Here is a 20,225-nt window from a genome sequence, read left to right as displayed (position 1 = left end):
CGACTTAAATCATTCAAACCAGCCTTGCGTAACAATGCCTTTTTTTCCTTTATAAAATGGTTTCCATGTGTATAATCTAAACATTTTATTGGCATATACTGTATAGAGAACATGCATGCAAAACATTTTTTATTTCTTTTCCAGCCGTGCGTGCACAAATACCACTGTGGGAACTTTTATATGTGTATATTGAAAAGGGGGGAAAATCGAGCTTAGCGTTTTTGCCTCTCTGTTCATTGTTTAATGAATCCAAATCTGGCTCCGACTCCAAGCCTATTATAATTGCTCGCAGGATGTGTTCTATTTCAACATCTTTCCAATGGAAGATCCACTTCTGGCAGAATAGTGTTGGTGTTATAGCATTATCAGGAATATTCATGAATATGGATGCGCAGCATAAATAAACATATGTAAATGTTACACAGCAGATTCACCCCCCTTTTGCTGTAGTGTAAATCGCTTTGATCTGTACTGAATCATATTGTTCTTCATCGCGAGGCTTCACCACATCCAGCGTGTGCTTCACATATGTCGCCGGCTTCGTGTTTTTTGCGGCATCCGTATTGTGTGGCGGGGGGCCGCGCGCTGAGCCACGCCTGATGTATGCTCCTCCTGACAAAGTGCAAAAAAAAGGGCGATGTCCGAGAAGCAGCGCCGTCATCGGCAACGGCGCGGGCCAGAACGGAGGCACGATGACCCCGCTGCACGTGCGCGCACGGGAACTCGCCGCGAGCCCGGCCGCAGGCCCGCGCACATCGCATCGAGACACTTCTGTTGTCAGCTGAAAATATTATGTCTTGTAGTGGACTGAAAGCACCATATGGTGAAATGTTTTTATGGTGTTGATATGAGTGATGGCTCACTTGGCGGAGCTGGATCGACCCATATTCAGATGCCTACTCCACACCCCCCACACCCCACCCCCGTCCCAATACACATACATCAAGTGGAGCCGAGCCGACGACTGGAAGAGAAAAGACATGCAAGTGTTGGTTGAATGCACAATCGTCTTCATTATCACTTTGTGTTTCATTCTGTGCTACTTTTTAAAATCTCCTTTTTCAGGAATTAAATACTTCCTCTTCTTTATCGTAGTTAATGAAATGCATGTCTTTTTTGTCACTTCATGTGACCTAATTTTCTTTGTTCAGGGAGGTTACATGACCCTCGGGCCCACATTCCCTGCTCCAATAAATAGATTTTGATATCCAGTCGATGTAATAAGCAGGTTAATTATTCACTGTTTTACTGTTTCTCTCGCTCTCTTTCTTTCCCGCCCTCTCAGGAGAGAAACCCTACCGCTGCCCTCATTGTGACTACGCCGGCACCCAGTCTGCCAGTCTCAAGTACCACCTGGAGCGCCACCACCGCGAACGTCAGAACGGCTCCACCACGTCAGGCTCCTCCTCTGGCCACACCCCTTCTTCTGACCACAAAGAGGATCATGGGAAGACGGGCGGAGGCATCTTTGCCCGACCGGACGTCCTCCGTAATGTTTTCAAAAGCATGCCCCCCAACCTGGACTTCAGAGCAGGGCCGCTGCTGCCGCATCAGTGGGCATCGGCTCCCATCGTGTCCTCTCACAACCGGGATCGTGACTGTGGGGACCGCCGCTTTGACTCCGCCTCTTCAGCTGAGAACACGAAGACTGCCGATGGACCTTCCACCATAGTCTCCGCGGACGGCGCCGCCGCCAGCTTCTCTGACCTAAGCCGGGCTTACCAAAGCATGATGGGAAACGGAGTCCACTTTCAGGGTTCTCTCCAGGCTTTCATGGACAACTTTGTCCTCAGCTCCATGAAGAAGGATGTGAAGGACAGCCAGAGTCCAGCCCAGCTCCAGGCCCAGCGCTACCATGACAACGGCGAGCCCAAAGCCAAGAGGGCCGCCTCCGGGGAGCAGGACAGAGAGGAGAAGCCTGAACCCAAACAAAACTCGGAGCCGGGCAAACCCGGGTCCCAGTACGAACCGCTCGATCTGTCTGTGTCGGTCCGACCCGAGTCTGCATCCGGATCACTCCCTGGCACCTCCGTCACCATTCACGATAACGTGGCGTGGCACGGATGCCTCTTCTGCTCCTTCTCCACTTCCTCATTGGAGCTCATGGCTCTGCACCTCCAGGCCAACCACCTGGGCAAAGCCCCTCTGCAGCACGCCGACGCAGGCAAGGACGCTCACCGAGAGGGTTCTCCGACCACCTCCACCCTTCACTCCTCCAACACCAAGGCCTCGGGCGTGGCCCCGGAGAGAGATGGAGACAGAGATGGAGAAAAAGGCCAGGGAGGCTGGAATAACCACATGGAGCAGCCATATAACCCCTTCCAGAGTGAATTCTACAGAAGGTTTGGCGGCTTGTATGATGGATCCCCAAGAGTCAGTCAGGGCATTCAGGGGTACATAGCCCAAGCAGACCACGGTCTGGACCTGCCCAGCCAGGTCTTCGGAGGGGCCTCTTCAGCCGGCCCTGACCAGATGGGCGACAGGGGCTCCTGTGGAGATGCTGAAGATGACCAAGTTGGATCTGAAGACGAGGCTGGAAAAACCGGCGTGCGCAGCACCAACGAGACCCCATCGACCACACCCAAGAGACGGCAGCAAAACCACTCTGACGAAGACGAGGAGGAGGGAGGAGTGGCTGAAGAAGAGGAGGAAAGAGACGAGGATGGGCAGATGGACGTGGACAGAGAGGAAGAAGGAAGTCCCAAACAGCTCCAAGATGATTCCTCTCTGCCCCTGAGGAGCGGAGCGGCCATGGCGACACCGTCCTCCGCCATGACTCCACTTTCTCTGGTTCCTCCGCCCCAGAACCAGACTCTGCCGCTGGAGAAACAGTGGCAGCAGGGCTTGGGCCTCCTAACCCCCGGAGGTCCACCAGGACTGTTGAAGGCGGAGCAGCAGACCCACCTGGAGCAGCAGATGAACATGCTGTCTGTCCTGAGAGCCTACAGCAACGACAGCCTCCCTGCGTTCAACGGCCTGGGCGGTGGAGCGGGCGGGGCGCCCCCGGGGGGCATGAAGAGGTCGGACGCACCTGGTGAGTGTGTTTAACCCCTCCTGGTTCAGAATATTAAAAGACAGCCACACGAGCAGAAAGCGACCCCAAAAAAGACAAATATGAGCACAAATCCAATTTTCCCACCAGTGCGTGCGCACCAACACCAAACACAGCAGACTAACACGTATACGTTTTTGCCTGACACCCACAAAGGAATCTCAGGCACTCACTAAATGTCTCGAGATTGGCTCTGAAGTGATTTCAGCCTTATTTCAAGCAAGTTTAGAAGCTATCATGCCGGCGACTAGCAACAGATTAATCTTTATTACACGTTTATATTACTGGGAGTGCAGCGCCTCCCTCTCGCTCCCCAGCATGGGGGGAATAACCCTGGATGAGTCAGAGCAGGACCTCAGCTCCCCGTGCCATCTCCTCCACATGTCTCTTAACTATCTTAGCTCTCATAAAGCTGGCTCCCAAAAGCCCATTACTTTATAAGACTCGTCGATCTATGACCCTGTGAAAAATGAACTGTCAACTTTCATGATTCTGCTAAGGTTATAGCCGCTCCTTGAGACTGAAGAAGGAAGTCTTTTTCTCTCACTCTCTCTCCTTTTTTTACAATGCTCCTCTTCTGTTTAGGGCTGGTTGGTACTTCTGAGTGTCTCTATAGGAAGAAAATAAAAGCCAGTGTTGGTGTTGAGCTTTAAAAAACCGGCTTATAGACACGACGGAGATGGATGACTTTGCTCCGCTGCTGTCGGTTTGACTCGGTGTGACCCTCGTAATATTATTAACAATCAGGAATATTTTTCTTTGTTTGGAGAACAAAGGAACGGAACATTTTTCAATCAAACGCAGAGAGAAAATAATATAAAACATAAATAAAATAACAGCTGCTGGTGTTATCTGTGGCAGGACACGGCTCTGAATATCTCGATGCAAGTGTATATGTTTCATTAAAAAGAGAAATGGCTTTGTGAGAGATTGCCCTACATATTGTTTAGTCCAAAATGTGGGCTGGCCCCTCTGCAGCGAGGAATGCTCGACCTTTATAGATAAGGCTTTCTCTGAGGAACAAAGGCCTTTCTTATATGTCCTCGTCTGAGACGGCCATTCATTGTAATTAAAAAAAAACAAGTTATTGTGTGTCCGACTTCCCGGCAGATCTCTGGGATGGCACCGAAGATAGCATAGAGAAGAGTGAAAGACTATAGGGAACATGAGTAACATGGAGACATGTTGTAGTGAATGTGAGCGAGTGAATTGTTGTCCTGAGTGTGACATTACTCCAGGTGATTCTTCGCCTCCCGTCCCGGCTAAAGATGCTCTGACTGAAACATGCACGTAGAGCTGGACGGAGAGCTAAAGTGCAGAGACGTTCGGAGGGCTGGGGAAGCTACAGAGCTGTGCTTCGGCTAATGTGACCACGTGAAAAGTTCATGCTGACCGAGTTCAAAGGCCACTGTTTCAGGATGCGCTGCGATAGTTTCTCGTGCTGTTGTTGTGCAAGTGGAGGAGACAAAACAGACACGCTCGTTTCTGGGTGAAATGCACAGTTGTGTTATATGTCCACTTGTAAAACACTCATGTCTTGTTTGGGGGGGGGGAACTGTGGCTGGAAGAGCAGAGCCGCTGTTCCACTGTTGAGGATGAAGGCGGGGGTGGCAAAGACGTCCGAAAAACTCAATTCAGACCTGGCAGAATGTGATTATCTGGAGTGGGTTTGCATTAGGTTTGTATGCAAATACAGCATAAATCATTAATATCGAAATTCTGCCCTGAATGCGCGTGAGCTGTCGCGGGGCACGCGTCGCACGTCTGGAGTGGCCGGCGCTTCATTAGTATGCCCGGAGGAGGAGGGGAAAGGGTTCCGCGTGCTCTGACACGAAACAGATAGAAACGTAGACGGCTGCGTGCACAAGCCACGCCTCCTGAATCGGATTTATCAATAAATGTCATTAAGAGCAGCAGTGGGCCCGAGGTCTCTGCAGTCAACCGAGGTATCTGGTTACTGAGGTACAGTACGCCGTGTAAAGATTGACATGAACCCGCACCGTTTGCTGTACTGTAGATGTGCTTAACACAATCAATACTTGGCTGCAGTGCAGACCTATCTATAGCCATGCATTATCAAACATGAAGTATTACATTATTCAAACAGTGCTGTACATGCTGCGGCTGCTTGCGAACAATGCTCCTCACATCGTATTACTTACATTACCTCAGCCCCCCCGCCCGCCCACCTCTGCTCCTCTAATATATGACATGTGGACCTGAGAAGGCTGAGACTGACAACCTGAAGAGGAGGAGGTGTTGATAAAAGTGCAGGACTTGGATGAGCACGTTTAGGATTTGAGGAAAGAAAATGGCAGAGCTCAGAGCTGAGCACCTCTTACTGCGGGAGAAGTGTGCTACAGAAGCCGGCGGTTAGTGGATGGAAGTGAAAGCAGAGAGGAGAGTGCTGTGTGTTCTCAATTAGAGCCGTGACTCCCGCTTTCTGAGCGCTCTCACGCCGTGCTTCTCCTCAGAAGTGCTGCGGTTTGTTTGTGTTCGCTGCAGATGGAAACTCAGAGGTTCAGCTCGGCGCGCTCTGAAACTGCCGGCTGTCGGTGAAGGAGCCGCGTGACGTCACCTGAAGTCCAGCCGAGCGGCGTGATGACTGAAACTCTAGCCCCGCCCTGTGTTCGCGCCTGTCTGATTGACAGAACGAGCTGCGTGTAGTTTCAGGAGCGGCCCGTCGGCTCTTCTAATCGTAGGATGTTTGGACATTTGTGATGTCTGGACGTTGCGTTGTTCCCTGCGTGCCGCTGAGCTGCAGTCACCTTATTAGACACGTGCCAGCGAGCGGTGCGGCTGCTCTGGTCCTTTCCACGAGCCAAGTTTCTCTCAGAAGAGACGATGGCTTTCCAAGTGCCTCTTTAGCTCGCTTGGCACCGCGTTACCACCGGCCAGCTTCTCCTGCACACGACTGGGCGGCGCGCTGCTGACATGCCCGGTGAAGCTGAAGCAGGTTTCTTTGCTCCTCAGGTGGTCGGCCTCTGCGCTGGTACATAAATGATTCCAGCACACCAGAACACTGGCATCCGCTGGTCTGAACAACACTGAGATTTGCATCAGACTTTCTAATTGTTGAGACGTCGTGGCAGACGTTTGCCAGGTGGGAGGAGCCAGTCCAGAGCAGGCGCGCCCTCCTGGTCGTATGCAGGTTACTGTCAGAGGTGCCTCCGCCGTGAGTGTCGAGATCACATGCTCACAGCGCGCTGGCACACGGCGAGATGAGCGTGTTCGGTCACGCTCACTGGTGACATCACAGCACACATGCCAAAGACCCCTCGTACATACGTGAGCAACGCCGGCAGCTTTGACGTGGACAAACACTCACAAACATTCACACACACTTCAAACTTTTTGTGATGTAAAATGTGGTAATTGCCAATAATACTGTCCTTATCAGGTGTTTAATGACCAGGATTTGGTTGCTGTTTGTATTTAACACACACACACAGACACACACACGCGTGGAAAGCAGTTCACATTGCTGCTAGACTCCCCTGTGTTCACTAATGAGCCCGACATGTGGCTTACCTGTGTCGCTGCAATTATTCTGTACACTTAAAAGTGAGGCTGAGGGTTCACAGCTGACAGTCCTGGACGGGCAGATGGTGCTTATGAACTCATTTATCAATACTGGGGACACAGGCGGGCTATTGGTCGCTATATTTAATTCATTTTTGCAGTAAAAGTCCAAAGCCGGCCTTTAAAGCCTGTTTCAGGTGCACACACACAATCAGAGGAGCATCTTTGTGTTTCTGTGTTTGCTTCCAGTCTTCAGAGTGCTTCCTAACAGCAGAGGGCATCTATAGCATGGAAACATCTGGATCCTTCCGCTGCTCTTTCTTTAGTGCTCGCTCAGCTCTGAGCCAGAGAATCATTTCACTGGTTCACCATGGGAGCCTCCGGTGGGCGTTTGAGAAACTGCGGCTTCAGTTGTCTCATTATAATCTCCGCTCTGATGCTTAGTTAGAATTTTTGATCTACCTATCCCTTATCTGGGTTTGGGTCGCGGCATGAGCGGACCTCCCTCTCCCCGGCCACCTCCTCCAGCTCACCCGGGGGACACCGAGGTGCTCCCAGCCCAGATATAATCTCTCCAGCGTGTCCTGGGTCTGCCCGGGACTCCGGTTTGAACTATTACCATCTTTAATTTACAGATTTTTCAAAACATTAAAATAAGACCTTTATTTAACAAGAGAATTTACAAAGTGACAATAACACAAGATAAAATTAAAGAGAGGCATCACACAAACAAGAGCCGTGCAGCTGTGCGAGGGTCACAATCAACGCTGTGACATCAGTTAAGCGAATTTCGGGTTCGACTGCTGGAGCAGACGGTCTGCTTAAATCGTTTATTTGTGCCAAATTGAATTGGAGGCTTCTTGTAAACAGTTTAACCCGATTAGAACTTCAACCAGAGTTTGACCACAGTCCGAGTGACTGAACCGCCCTCCTCCCTGCGTTTTCCCACAGTCCGCGATTCTTCCTCCTGTCTGTCTGCCTGTCTGTCTGATTGCTGGAGGGCAGGGGCTCCTGCAGCGATTAAGCCATCTGGAGGCCTGTCTGCCTGCCTGCCTGCTGGTGAGACGCCTCCCCGGGCTCTCATTGTGTGCAGAGATGACAGCTCTGACGGCTGCTGAAGGCGAGGTGCCATTTCCCACGTGCGTCTACATTACCGGTTTAACTTGTGCAGAGGTGCATTATCACCTTGTCACCCAAAAGTGCAAATAGTGTATTTTTCAAAGAGCAATTAAAGGTAATAGCTGCTGTCAGGCTGCACGGATGGGACCTGTTGCGCGCTCTCAGATGTGATAGCTCTAAAAATATTTCCCCCGCTCGTCAGCCGGTCCTCTCCGAGAGCGCTTCCTGCCGGCGGCCGCGCGTTTTTCCTGGAAGTTCAGCGAGCGAGAGGTGGGATGGAGTTGCTCTTGATAAGGAAACAGAGACGAGTGCCGGGTGATCGTAAACTTGCGCGACAATTATTCTCTTCATTATTTTAGAAACAGGACGGGGAACGCAGCGGAGGCAGCGTGGGAGATCGCATTTACACACTCCATCCATACGTGTGTGCCCGCGTGCGTGTTCACGTGCAAACCAGCTGCTTTTATGTGCACTCTGTATCCCCCCCCCCCCCCCCCCCCCGGTAGTGTGCATCGTATTCAATATTGCAAAAGTTGAAACAATGGGTTATAAATTGGCCTTCCAACCCGATATATCTGACATGATCTCTGCTTCCCATCTCGTTAGTTTGCTGTTTGTTTCTTTTCTTCCCTGACTCCTGTAGACTTTGTTCGGTTTGAGTTGCTCCTCTTAAGAATGCAGCGTTGCCTTCCCCAGGCGCCCTGGAGATGTGAAGAGGACGCCTCAGAGGAGTTGTACTCGTAAAGCTCCTCATCCTCGGAGGGAGAGACAGAGAGAGAGAGCACCGGCAGGCAGAGACACACAGGCATAATAACTACACTTACACAGCTAGTCGACACATAATGAGACAATGCAGCAGCAACTTCAAGGAAAAACGCAGATATATAAAAAACAACAGAGAGCGAGGCAGAGGGAGAGGAAAACAGGGGGCTGTGGGGGTAAAAAAATAAAGAAAATCAAGAAACTATGTCAACTTTTATTTCCCGTGTTATTCCACATCAATGGCGGCATGCAGTGATACTAATAAAAACAAAAAGTATACACAGGTACAGACACGCAGGCAGCGAGCTGCCGTGTTTGAAACGCTCTGTGGCAATTAAGGACAAATAACGCGTATTATTTCCCGTCGTGACGAACGATCCTAACCAGCCGCTAAAAAAAACGTCCTGATTTCGACATCAAACGCAAACAAATAAAAACGGCTCCAATAAACAAAAGTTGTGAGACAGACATCGCACAAACCGCGGGGGGAATGAGAATAAGAGCAGCGAGCGCATAAGCCCGCAACATTATAACATTAGCAGTTAGAAAATACACTTAATTCCTCAGCAGAGATGGATATAAACTGCATTGTTGCGTTGCAAATCCCAGCCACCGGATTTAAACTGCTGCATTGTTTTATTAGGGAAATATGGGGGTGGAGGAACAGTGCTTATTCTAATTACAGTGATTTAATCAGGATTAGGGAGGTTACCTGGATGAAGCGAGGGGGCATCTGTGGCAAGGGCACATGCTTTTAGACGGGCCGGGTGCACGCTGGCGGGGCCGCCCCTTATCAACGCTCATCGCCGGCGCTGACTTCAGCCTCCGAAACGATGACTTTCTCTGCCCGTGCACGAGTAAACACTGGCCTGTTTGTTCTCGCCGTCTTTATTCCTTCGCTTTTTTCCCTCCTGCCTGGTTAAACAGCAGGCGGAGGGAATCCATTTTAATCTGATTAATAACTTAGTTGATCACATATAACCCAATTTTCAGTGAGTGCCGTCCTTGTGTGTGCGCGGCCACGCCCACGCTGACCTTTGCGGTCGCCCCGGTAACAATAAGGCACAATAAGCGCCGTTGTTCTGTCGGAAAGCCGGAGAAGCTTTGCTTCATGACCAAAATTTAATGTGGCCCTCTTTGCACAAAAGGCCGGGCCTGCGCAGAGATGGGAACGAGTTTCCCGCCGCATTCACAGAAATATGAATCGGCCTTTTAAAACAGATATGGTTACATATTCGTTTTGAAAGGTACAGTAACGGGCTCAGGCCGCGCTGCCCTCCAACACTGGGGCCTTTGTTCGCTGGCCGGCTAATAACCGCCCCTGATCCTGATCCTCAGCTCTGACTGCTTACGGAAGAATCCCCCCGAACCTCTCTTTGATTACACCGTTATACGAGCTTCATTTTGTCATTTCGATTTCACTCATCGTGTTTAGCGCTGAGAGATTTGTATTCAGGATTGGCAATTACGATTCAAACGCCACAAAGTAAGCCTTGTGAGTTTTAGTGATGACGAGTGAGAGAGGGGGAAATATCCTTCCTTTCTCTGTCTCTGTCTGTCGCACATGCACACAGGAAATATGAATCAAATATTCATGAAGTGGGCTGAGGTTCTCATGCACCCATATGCTTCCTTGTTCAAGCAGCTTGCAGTGGACAGAGGCATCCATCCAGCCTGTAACCCCCCCCCCCACCTATCACCAGAACTGCTGCCATCGCCGCGATCATTAAATAGGTCATCTCGAACATGCACTCCTCCTCTTTCTTCCTGTTTCTTCTTGCTTCCTCCTGTTTTTTCCTGTTTGTTCCTGTTTCCTACTCTCCCCTCCTGTTTCCTCCTCTTCCCTTCTATTTCCTCCTCTTCCCTCCTGTTTCCTCCTCTCACTTCCTGTTTCCTCCTCTTCTGCGGCGTCCTCGCTGCCCTCCACCGTGCCCCTCGACTTCCTTCTAATAATCTGTTGTGAGAAAGACGAGTCCTTCGAGCTCTGTGATTCACTGGCCAGGAATCCTTGTAAAATCAGGCCGCCGTGTATTTGCCAGTTTCCAGAAATTGTAAGTACTTTATGGTTTATAGTTTTTTATTATGGAATGAAAAGGGTGCTGTGAGGGGCTGCTCCGGGGGCGGCGAGGGGAAGGAGGGGGGATTAAAACTGAAGGGATTAGCACCATACTTTAAGATAAATCTTTTTTAATGTGAAACCTCATCCCCGTTCATTCTGGGTAACCACTCTTATTAACTGCTGTGCTTTCATGCGGCCTATTTTTTCTTTCGCCGAGCAACTTTTTAAGCAGAGGCTTTTTTTCCCTCTTTTTTGGACACGCCGCTCGCACCGCCGGCTCCACAAACAACCTTTTTAAGCATTTAAACACAGAACAATGGCAAAGCACATAGCTGCACACATTAATGCTTTTGTATCTGGGAGCAAAAAGAGAAAAAAAGGCAGAAGAAAGAGATAAGCAGAGCTTGGCTACGCCGGCCCTCCGTCTTTCCCTCTCTGCCTCTCTCCATCAGCCAATCCCGGCTGATCTGTATGCATCGGGGGCTAAACAGACAAACATCATATTCTCAGTCTCCAGACTCTAATTGACTGAACAGGGATTGGTCACACTTTTAAGAAGCGTTCCATAATGGATTTCCATGTTTGTGTCTCTTTTAACTGGCGGTGTGAGGGGAAGCCATAAATGTTGTCTTTATTACTGAAAACAACAGCCCTCCCTCCATCCTCCTCCGTCTCTCTGTTTCCTCGCCATAAAAGACCATATCAGTGCGACGGCCGGCATTCGTTGCAAGGTCAACTCTGCCGACAGATGACAAACGATCTCAAGATGGCCACATCATCTGTCCCGTAGCTGCCGGCCGAGAGCGCCGCCACCGCGTGCTCGTCTTTATCCCTTCTTTTCACTTTATCATCATGTCGTGGGGGGGCAGAGCGAGGAAAACCAGCCACCTGATATCCACCAATGAGGAGAGTTTTCAGGCCAAAAGGCAAATGAGGATGGGGGCAGGGGCGGAGGGGGGAATCTTTTCAAAAATCGGCACTTATCGTGTTTCTGTATCAGGAAGCAGACTTGGCACGAGCCGGGGATTCAGTATTACGGACAAGCTGCTCATCAGATGGGAGCTGGTTTATTTCTGTGGCCCACCCTCCGCCTCCCCTCCATCCGTCCATCAGTACCTCCCATCCTCCGCCACCCCTCCAGTCTGCTTCTCATCCAAACGTGTCTCATTTCTCCGACCGGACGACTTCTTTCATTTCAACCGTGTGATTGATTTCTCCTGTTTATTGTTTCTTCTTCATCTTCCTCATTATCTGCGTTTGAAGCGCCGCTTAAAACCGCTCGGTTCCTCCTCCAGCGGCGACGGCCACTTTTCACAAAACTCTGACTGCGTTCCTTAATTACGTGACTTCTCTGTAACACGGCCGTCAGCTCGCAGACAGCCGCTCTCGCGTCGTTATTACCTTCCCGTTTGGACGCCGGCTCTCGGCAGGTAGCCGAGCCCCCCCGCCCGCCATCACATCGTCCTCTTCCTCGTGTTCGTCTTCCTCGGTCTGCTCTGCTGTTCTTGGGTAAAAATGGATCTGTGCCATCAGTTTGTCATTTTTAAAACAATAAAAATGTTCTGGTTATGCCCCCCCCCCCCCCCCCCCCCCGCGTCCTCTGACAGTGAACGAGAAGATGAAGCTCTGCTCGTTAACAATCAAATGCTCAGCAGCTTCATGTTAACACGTTTGAAACATTCTGTTTTTGAAACCTTTTCCTCCCGCTGCTTCCCGTCGTCTCCACGGTTACCGTCATAGGGTGTAAATCCAAGCTGCTGACAGGCTAACACCGAGCTAATGGCGCCATTCATTACAGTCCAGCTCCGAGCTCCTGTCTGCCCACAAACCTCACCCCGAGCTTCTGCCTGAGGTTACTTCCTGTTCAATGGGAGTTTTTCCTTCCCACTGTCGCCAGGTGCTCATAGGGTGTCGAGTTTCTCTGTATTATTTCTCTGCCTTACAATGTACAGTTATATACAATATATGACTGAATTAAACTTTAGTTCTTTTTACTGTCAACAAACAATAAAACATTTAATAAAGAATTACATATAAATAAAAATGAGAAATGCAGTGATTTCTGCCTGTCATAGGTCTAAAGAGCGATTACTTTAGAATTGATGTCACAGCTGATATCAGTTTATCACTTCATATACTTATAAAATGATAACTGCAATGTTTTTCTGCAGTAAAGCCGGACGTGGGCCCAGTTTAGCTTCTGTGTAGTCGAGCTAAGCTGGATCCGGGGCCCGTCGCTGCGTCGTCCACTTTTCTGTCTGATAAATCTTCCCCGTCCTTCACACAAAGACAAAAACAAACAAAAACAAGCTGGTCATGTGTGACACAAAGAAAGAGCGTCTCCACCTCGCAAAGCAGGACCCGTCCTAAAATACAGGAGCGAACTGTCAGACTGTCAGAGTTCCTGCAAATGTTTCACAATAAAAGCCTGCATAGAAGAGTTCCTGTGAACCAAAACTGCACAGTAGAGGTCTTTTAATTTGAAAGAGAAGGAATTAAATAAAAGACTTAAAAACCAGGCACGCATGTGAAATATGTTTAAGAAAGATGCGACTGGATTCGTCGATACGTTCGGCTGCTCCACCACAATGTCACAAAATCCACCCAGATGCTCATCAAAACCAGCTGCCAACCAATCAAATGTTACACATTATTATCACCTAAATCTTCGTCAGCAGTGAGGAAAAGCAGCTTAATTAACCTTTCATTGAGTCCGGTGAAACATTCCCAAAGACGGAGCAGGACGCTGTGTTTTATTGGATGTATAAAGTGTGGATTCGCTCACACAGTCTATCGGTTTTTGGGAATGCAGAGGCTGCAGTATTGGATCCTACACCTATTGAAGCTGACGCAGTATAACAAAGCATGCAGGGCCAAAAGTAATGATCATATACAAATATCAATATTAGAAAGAGTATGTGCTAAAGAAGATGCATGGCTATTGATGTTTAAATAACTGTAGCGTCAGAGAGATGGAGAGAGGGGGAAAAATGTGAATCATATTTTCTCACTGGGAGAAAAAAAAGACCTAATCGAACACATCCCACGAGGCGCAAACAGCGAAGTCAAGGCCAGGATGAAAGCAGCTCTTCTGCTCCTCTCTGTCTGCGAGCGGCCCAACAAAACTACAAATAAAAGCGTGATCGGGGCGCGGCGGCGCTTCGCAGGCCGGCGGAGTGTTTGACAAGGCAAAGCGCGGCGATAAAAACAGTCAAAAGTTAAGTCGTCAGACGCTCTCCCCACTCCGCGGTGTGTCTTTTCATTTGTCTGCATATACGCAGCTTTATTTGCATTTCAAATGCTCATATTTGAAGAGGGTGGCTTAAATGCCAAGACGCGAATTGATGACAATCGCCTCGATTCAAAAGCATCGGCAGAAAGCCTCTATCCTCGCCGCTGACATTAAAGCTAAAGCAGAAACACAAAACAAATATATATTTATCTGTGCTGCCTCCTCCCTCAACCTTTCTCTCCGTCTCATTATTTTAGGATCATTTTACATTTGAATATCAGTTGTCGGGCCGAGCGCGAGCCGCTGCCCACAAACTAAAATAAGAGAATAATCAGCGGGCTGCAGAACGCGCGGCCATCGATTCGGCCGCTGCCTTTTTTCATCGCTTTTCCATATTCATTTGTGTAATTTACAGTAAATCCAATAGCTGTCAGTCACAACACGCGAGGACCGAAAAACGCCGTAAATTTACGGTGTTGGGAAACAGCTGCTGCAACATTTACAGCACAGACCACTCTAAAATATTAAAGATGTGTCATCGCAGGCACTCGGCCCTGCATCTGTAACCATCTGCTTTCTATTAACACACTACACCCAAAAAACTGAGGATGAGGCCTCGCACGCTCTCTCAGGCCGTTTCCTCCTCTCGGCGGAGGGGAAGCCGGTTCGCCGCAGACGCACGAGCTGATCGACGGCAAAACGCTTCGAACCTGAGTATTGCGGGCCACGGCCATGTTTGCGAGGCCTCCGCAGCTGAGCCTCTTTTCTTTGCTTGTGATTAATCGTAACTCGCACACCCTCCCATCGATTTCAACACATCACGCCGCCGCCGGCCGCGTGGCCCCTTAGCCTCGAGCCGCCGTGACTGCGAGTGTCGGCCAAAGATTCGGTCTCCTCGCTGATATCTCGGGGGTGCGGAGGCGTGCGGTGACTCAGACTGTTTGGGGCGATGACATCTGTCCTGTTACAGCAGACACAGAAGAAGAAGAAGGAGCAGAGGCTGAGGGCGGCGCTGCTGCTGCAAAATATTAAGTTACAGCAGAACAGGGAGACTTATGGGCCGAGTCAAAGGTAAACAATTACAGCATGGTGAGTCACTTTGTTGGAGCACAGCTAAAGGAAGATCATCTCTCCCTCTTAATAGGTAATTTCCTTTGTCTTGTGAGGATCGGATCACAGCCGGGTGGTCTGCCGAGAGAAAAAAATCACGACGGATCCAAAGTTGGCTGGAAAGCGTCCAGCGCGGCGCTCCTTCGGAAACATTCTGTTCAAATTAAACGAGCGCCTGTTTGCGAGGAATGCGCCGACAGATTCGGAGGGACGTTTCCCAGTTTATGTCTCCTTTTTTCACATTTCGTGCTTTCTGTCATCTTGTCTGTGCTAAACTAGTTGTCCTTTTTGGGGGGGCTGTCACCCCCCCTCCGCGTCGCTCCGTCATCCTCCCTCGTGATGTCACCATCTCGGCGTGAATCATTAGGATATCAGTGTTCAGCCAGTGACAGAAAGAGCCTGATTAACAAGCTCTCTTGTTTTTCCTCTCCTCTTTATCCTCCTCCTTTTTTCCTGAAACGAGGACTCCCGCTGCTCCCAACGACATTTCTTCCCCCTCCTCCCTCCTCATCATCCCTCCTCTTCTTCCCTGTCGTGGATGGCGGGGAGTCACAGGTGTGTGACAATAATTACACATACACTCAGAAAAAAATAATGTCGTTTCCTCCATTTAATAAGTTTGCAGTAAAATAGGCAGCGAGATAGAGAGAGATGCAGAGAGCTCCAATCTTATCGGATACCCCAACCTCTAACTTAATCATATGGCTCTTAAGAGCAGCCTGCCACCAGCTGGGGCTCCGTAATATGCATGCAATATGTGTGTAAAACGATACGCTTTAATTTTGAGCCCACTTTAAGCAGCAACAAAATCTGTTTATATGGGAGACATTTAAAAAGAAGAGAGGGCTGGAGGGAGGGGGCGCGGGATCGGGTTAACTCTTGCTCTCCGGGCCCGACAAACGCCATCTGTCTGGTGTCGGCCGCTATCAGAGCTCGGCGCCGCGCACAGACCGGAGCTGTGTCCACCCTTTTTAAGCTTCCTGTCGCATGGCGCCGGGGTTGCGGTTGGACTTAACATCCAAACGCGCACTTTCGCTCAGTTTTTCTTCCCCTGGCTCGCTGTGATGTCATACAGAGCCTGTGCCTTACAGCCTGATACTAATGTTGGAAGTTTACCCTTCTTAACTCACCTGTATAAAGTTGGCCTTATTAGGGGCGTGGCCTCTTTGACTGACACAGGCGGCCGTAGCTGCTAGCTGTGTGCTAGCTTCACCCGAGCTGGACCGCGTTTGTGCTGGTGGAGCCTTTTTAATGACATCGTGTGACCAGCAGCGTGGCTGCTGTGAGGTCACTGCGATGTCAGCAGGTATGAGAGTGACGCTCCTGCACAGGCTGTGGGTGCAGACGGCGGCAGGATCGCGTCTTTCTGCACAGAATACAACATTAAACTCTGTTTCTATGGCGGCACGTTTTTCCTGTTTCCTGAAACCTCGCCGGCTCTCAGAGCACGGCTGACAAGGTTAGGAATAATGTTCCTCTCTCGGCGTGCCTGCATCGATGCGGGGCATCGATTCGGGGAGTTTTTATAAAGTTAGAGCTGTTAGAGGCTCTTAAAGCCGAACTCTTCTTCTGGTGAGGCACGAGACGCGAGGCTGGAGCGCAGCTACGAGGAGGAAGTGGGAGCGAGGACAGAGGAAACAGAGCTTTTGGGGAAGGAAGGAGGGAGTGCATGTGTAAACTTCAAACAGCCCGTGATGGCGGCTGTCGCTGCCGCCGCCAGCTCTGACCAGTCCACAGATGCTTTTGTTCCCGCTCACTCTCACTCCTTCACCCCCTCCTCCTCCTCTCTTCTTGCCCGGTCTCTTTGGTGATCCAGTGTGAGAGGAGCGGGGGCTATCAAAGCCACCGCTGTCTGTTCCAGACTTCAAAACCCGGGGCCCCCGTCCATCCGTCAGCCCCAATCATCATATCTGCGAGGCCCCGGCGGAAAGCCTCGTACGCTGGAGGAGAAATATTTGATCTGTCCTCTTTGCGAGGATCAACAGTCACACAAACGACAGGGGCGCCCCGGCGTACGGGGGGAGGAGGAGAAGCTGCTGCTGGAGCAGGGAGGGAAACTCCTACGCTGGGCAGCAAAGATCCGGTTTATTAGACCGTTTCTAAAAGTGCCGCAGTGAGACGGCTCACCTTTAAAGACTCAGATTACACGTGCGTGATCACGAGTGAAGCCTTCTTCCTTAAAGGAGCGTCTCCATCGTTAACCTTATTTATTTTATTGTGTTTTAGCTTCTGATGGGAACCAGGAGCAGCTCACACATGCTCAGTTTAAGGCTTTCTTTTATTTTCCAGAAGTTTCCTGATTCCACAAAGATCTTTTTTTAATTGATATTAAAACACGAAATGCTCAAATACAATTTCAAAAATAATTTATTTTACACAAACGTCACGTTTTTATTTGTCGCCGTGCGATGAAATATGCGAGTCAAATAAAAGGTCTGTGTCTATCAATCTATTTATCCGTCCGTCTGTCCCGCTGTCATGTGACACTTATTTATAGAGTGTGTATAGTTAGCTCTTAAATCCTGTATGTGAGATCAGACTACGTAATTACTGAACTCATTAAGCACTTTATGTCCACCAGACCTCGTCCCCTGTGTGTGTGTGTGTGTGTCATGCAGAGCAGCAGCTGGTTGTGTTACTGACACACACACTGAGGTGGTGTTGGTGGTGAAGAAGATGAATATGTGACTTGAAGTTGAGTCTGTGTTACTGAAGATAATGAACACACACACTGTGCCCTGAGTGTGTGTTCAGGCATGTCACTCATGAGCCCCGTCACTTCCACCCGAGTCACCAGCAGGACTCGGGACACATGGACGGACACGGGGGGTGGGGGGTGTGTGTTTGATTGGCGGGATGGTGTGCAGCGTGCAGTAATCCATCACGAGTGTTTCTGACAAAGAGCTGAAAGAAGACTCCAGACCGGGGTCGTGACCCCGGGGAGGCGGGGGGTGTTCCAAACCTCTGGAAGCTTCCAGAGTGTCACAGTGAACAAACACAGTGTGAGTGGGCTCACGTTTGTTGGTCTGAGGATGGCGGACTCAGGTGCTGCTCAGGACCGCTTTCTGTGATGACGAGCGCAGCGTGATGGCGGGCGGCGGCGGCGGCTCATATTTTTTCTTCATGCTTAAAAACCAGCAGCAGTTTTCAATGTATGGCTGCTGTGATGCATTTGAGATGAAACTGTGACTTTTATTATTATATAATATTTACTCTTATTATTATTATTATTATTATTATTATTATTGAATAATGCTCTTCGATCTCTTCAATGCAGCTGGAAATTATTTTAATGATTTGCACTGCTGGGGTGAATATATGTATATTAATATTTTACAAAGGTGATAATTATGCAGTAATAATGATCTTTTTAATATTTCACTTTATAAAAAGTGAAAGTTTAGAAAAATCAGAATGAAAAAACTGTGAGTTCCTGATTCTGGGAGTCCTGATGACACAGTGTCAGATTCACTCAGATTCACACCTGAGGCCAAATCACTTCAATCAGCTCGGGCTGCAGGAAGCTGAGTATTACCCCTCTAACCCTTTCATAATAAAAGATCCAAATAAATGTGTATTTTTTTTTATTTACATGAAATTTGTATTTTGTTTATTTGTAAAGCAGAACGTAGCATATTAGCATCGCTGCATTTAAATACATTTATTGAAGAAAATATAGGATTTTTAGCCACAGTTAATTTGCAGATCTGGTCCCTGGTTATGCTTTTAACACACAGCAACAATAATAAATCAATTTCAGATCAATAGCACAGAAAGTCAAATAAAATTGTCTGATTTTAATGAATTTCCTCTTGTTAAATAATTTTTGTTTTTAGAATAATGTTTAACGTTTGTTGCTAATAAAGTAAGTCTTCTTTTGCTCATTAAATAAGCACACTTATTGCTGTTTTTGCAAACTAAATGTCTGAAGCTGATTTCATCATCCTCGAGCAAACAAAGCCGCTAAAATGCTCGAACTCACTGATTCAATTAATAGCTAAAAATAGCTTAATTATTCATTAAGTCTAATATATATTTATTCTGATTTTAGTCAGTCTATTTTTGAAGATCTGTTCCAAATATCAGCACAAAGCCTGACTTTAATTCAATATTTACTCCATGATGTTTGACAGAAAAACAGAGAGCAAGAGAAAAAAGGGAAAAAGAGTAACGTAGGATTGTGGGTAACGCCGCCGCAGAGACGGCGATGACAGGAAGGAGCTTCATCTTCACACACACACAGAGGAAAATGCCATTTGTGGTGCTGAAGTCCGCTTCAGATGCTCCTCATGCTTCCGGCTCCATGAATTTCTCACTTTAAGGCTGCAGCGGCGTGCGCTGACATCACAACAGACGAGTTTCTGTCCAATAAAACTCTGGCCGGAGTTTGTCGGGCCTGCTGCGGCCTGTAATCGGGGTCGTTTGAATAAAGATGGCGTTTCCTCTGTGAGTGCAGAAATGTCAGGTGTCACTCTGTGTGGAACTCCATGAATTAATCACGCTCCCCTCAGCTGAGTGCAAAGTCGGGACAGGAGTTATTTCAGAGCTTGAGGAATTTGAAATCTTTGAGAGTTTATTGGCTGTCATGTTCCCGTCTGTGATGACATTAAAGAGGAAAACCACATGTGATCCGACTCGAGTGTTTCAGTCTCGGGGGGTTTGGGTAAAGATGCTGCCTGTGCGTGTGTGTGTGCGTGTGTGCGTACGTGTGTGTCCGCGCTGCAGCAACCAAACAAATGATTTCTTCTTTGAGTGTGGAAATGTCGGGTGTCACTGTGTGTGTGTGGTAACAGATGTCCACCCAGTGGCTGCTGGGAAGCCACTTCACTTTCTACATGTGTTAAGTGACAGTGATGGACAGCAGGTAGTCCTTTTAATAATTCAATATCTTTTAATCCTCCTGCTCTCCCCGTATCTGTCTCGCTGTCAGAAGCCAAATAACGCCGCTGACAAGGAGATGATTGCACCAAAAAAACAAATTTGATGTGGAGAAAATGTGAAAAACGCGTTTGATTTTTTTCCCTCGCGTCCTTTAATAAATTGTATTCTTTGATTTGATAATCTCACAAAGCAGAAACACAACAAATCCCGGTTTTCTTCGTGTGCTCGCTGCCCTCGCTCCGTTTTCAAAAAGAGCAATCAGAAAAGGTGCAGGCAGCGAGAATGAGGCAGATCCAGTCGGTCGACCAGAGACGCAGACATTTCCCAACACCAGGACGCGGGTAAGTGAGCCTCAACTGACCAGAAATGATTTGCCTCTGTCTGTTAGACACGTAATGGAGTCATTTAACTAGTCAAATTAGGAGCCTGCGAGACGGCGCATGCTTCATTACGGGGTTCCAGTGGGCGCCGCTCTGCATTTACGTCAG

The 20,225-nt window shown here is 48.8% G+C and overlaps 1 protein-coding gene across 3 annotated transcripts in view; it reads left to right on the top strand.

Annotated features, from left to right (window-relative positions):
• The window catches only part of znf536 (zinc finger protein 536), a 204,046-nt gene that overhangs the window by 137,213 nt on the left and 46,608 nt on the right, over window positions 1-20,225 (top strand). For all 3 annotated transcript variants that reach the window (XM_085401500.1, XM_085402199.1, XM_085402670.1), the window contains one exon: window positions 1,286-3,034. In XM_085401500.1, coding sequence (XP_085257626.1) covers window positions 1,286-3,034 — 1,749 coding nt within the window. The remainder of the gene's footprint in view (window positions 1-1,285; window positions 3,035-20,225) is intronic.

Source organism: Rhamphochromis longiceps, linkage group LG1 (assembly GCF_057381845.1).
Source record: "Rhamphochromis longiceps isolate RC_006_pf linkage group LG1, R_longiceps_female_GT1.1, whole genome shotgun sequence".
NCBI classification, from domain to species: domain Eukaryota; kingdom Metazoa; phylum Chordata; class Actinopteri; order Cichliformes; family Cichlidae; genus Rhamphochromis; species Rhamphochromis longiceps.
This window is presented reverse-complemented; position numbering and strand designations above follow the sequence as displayed.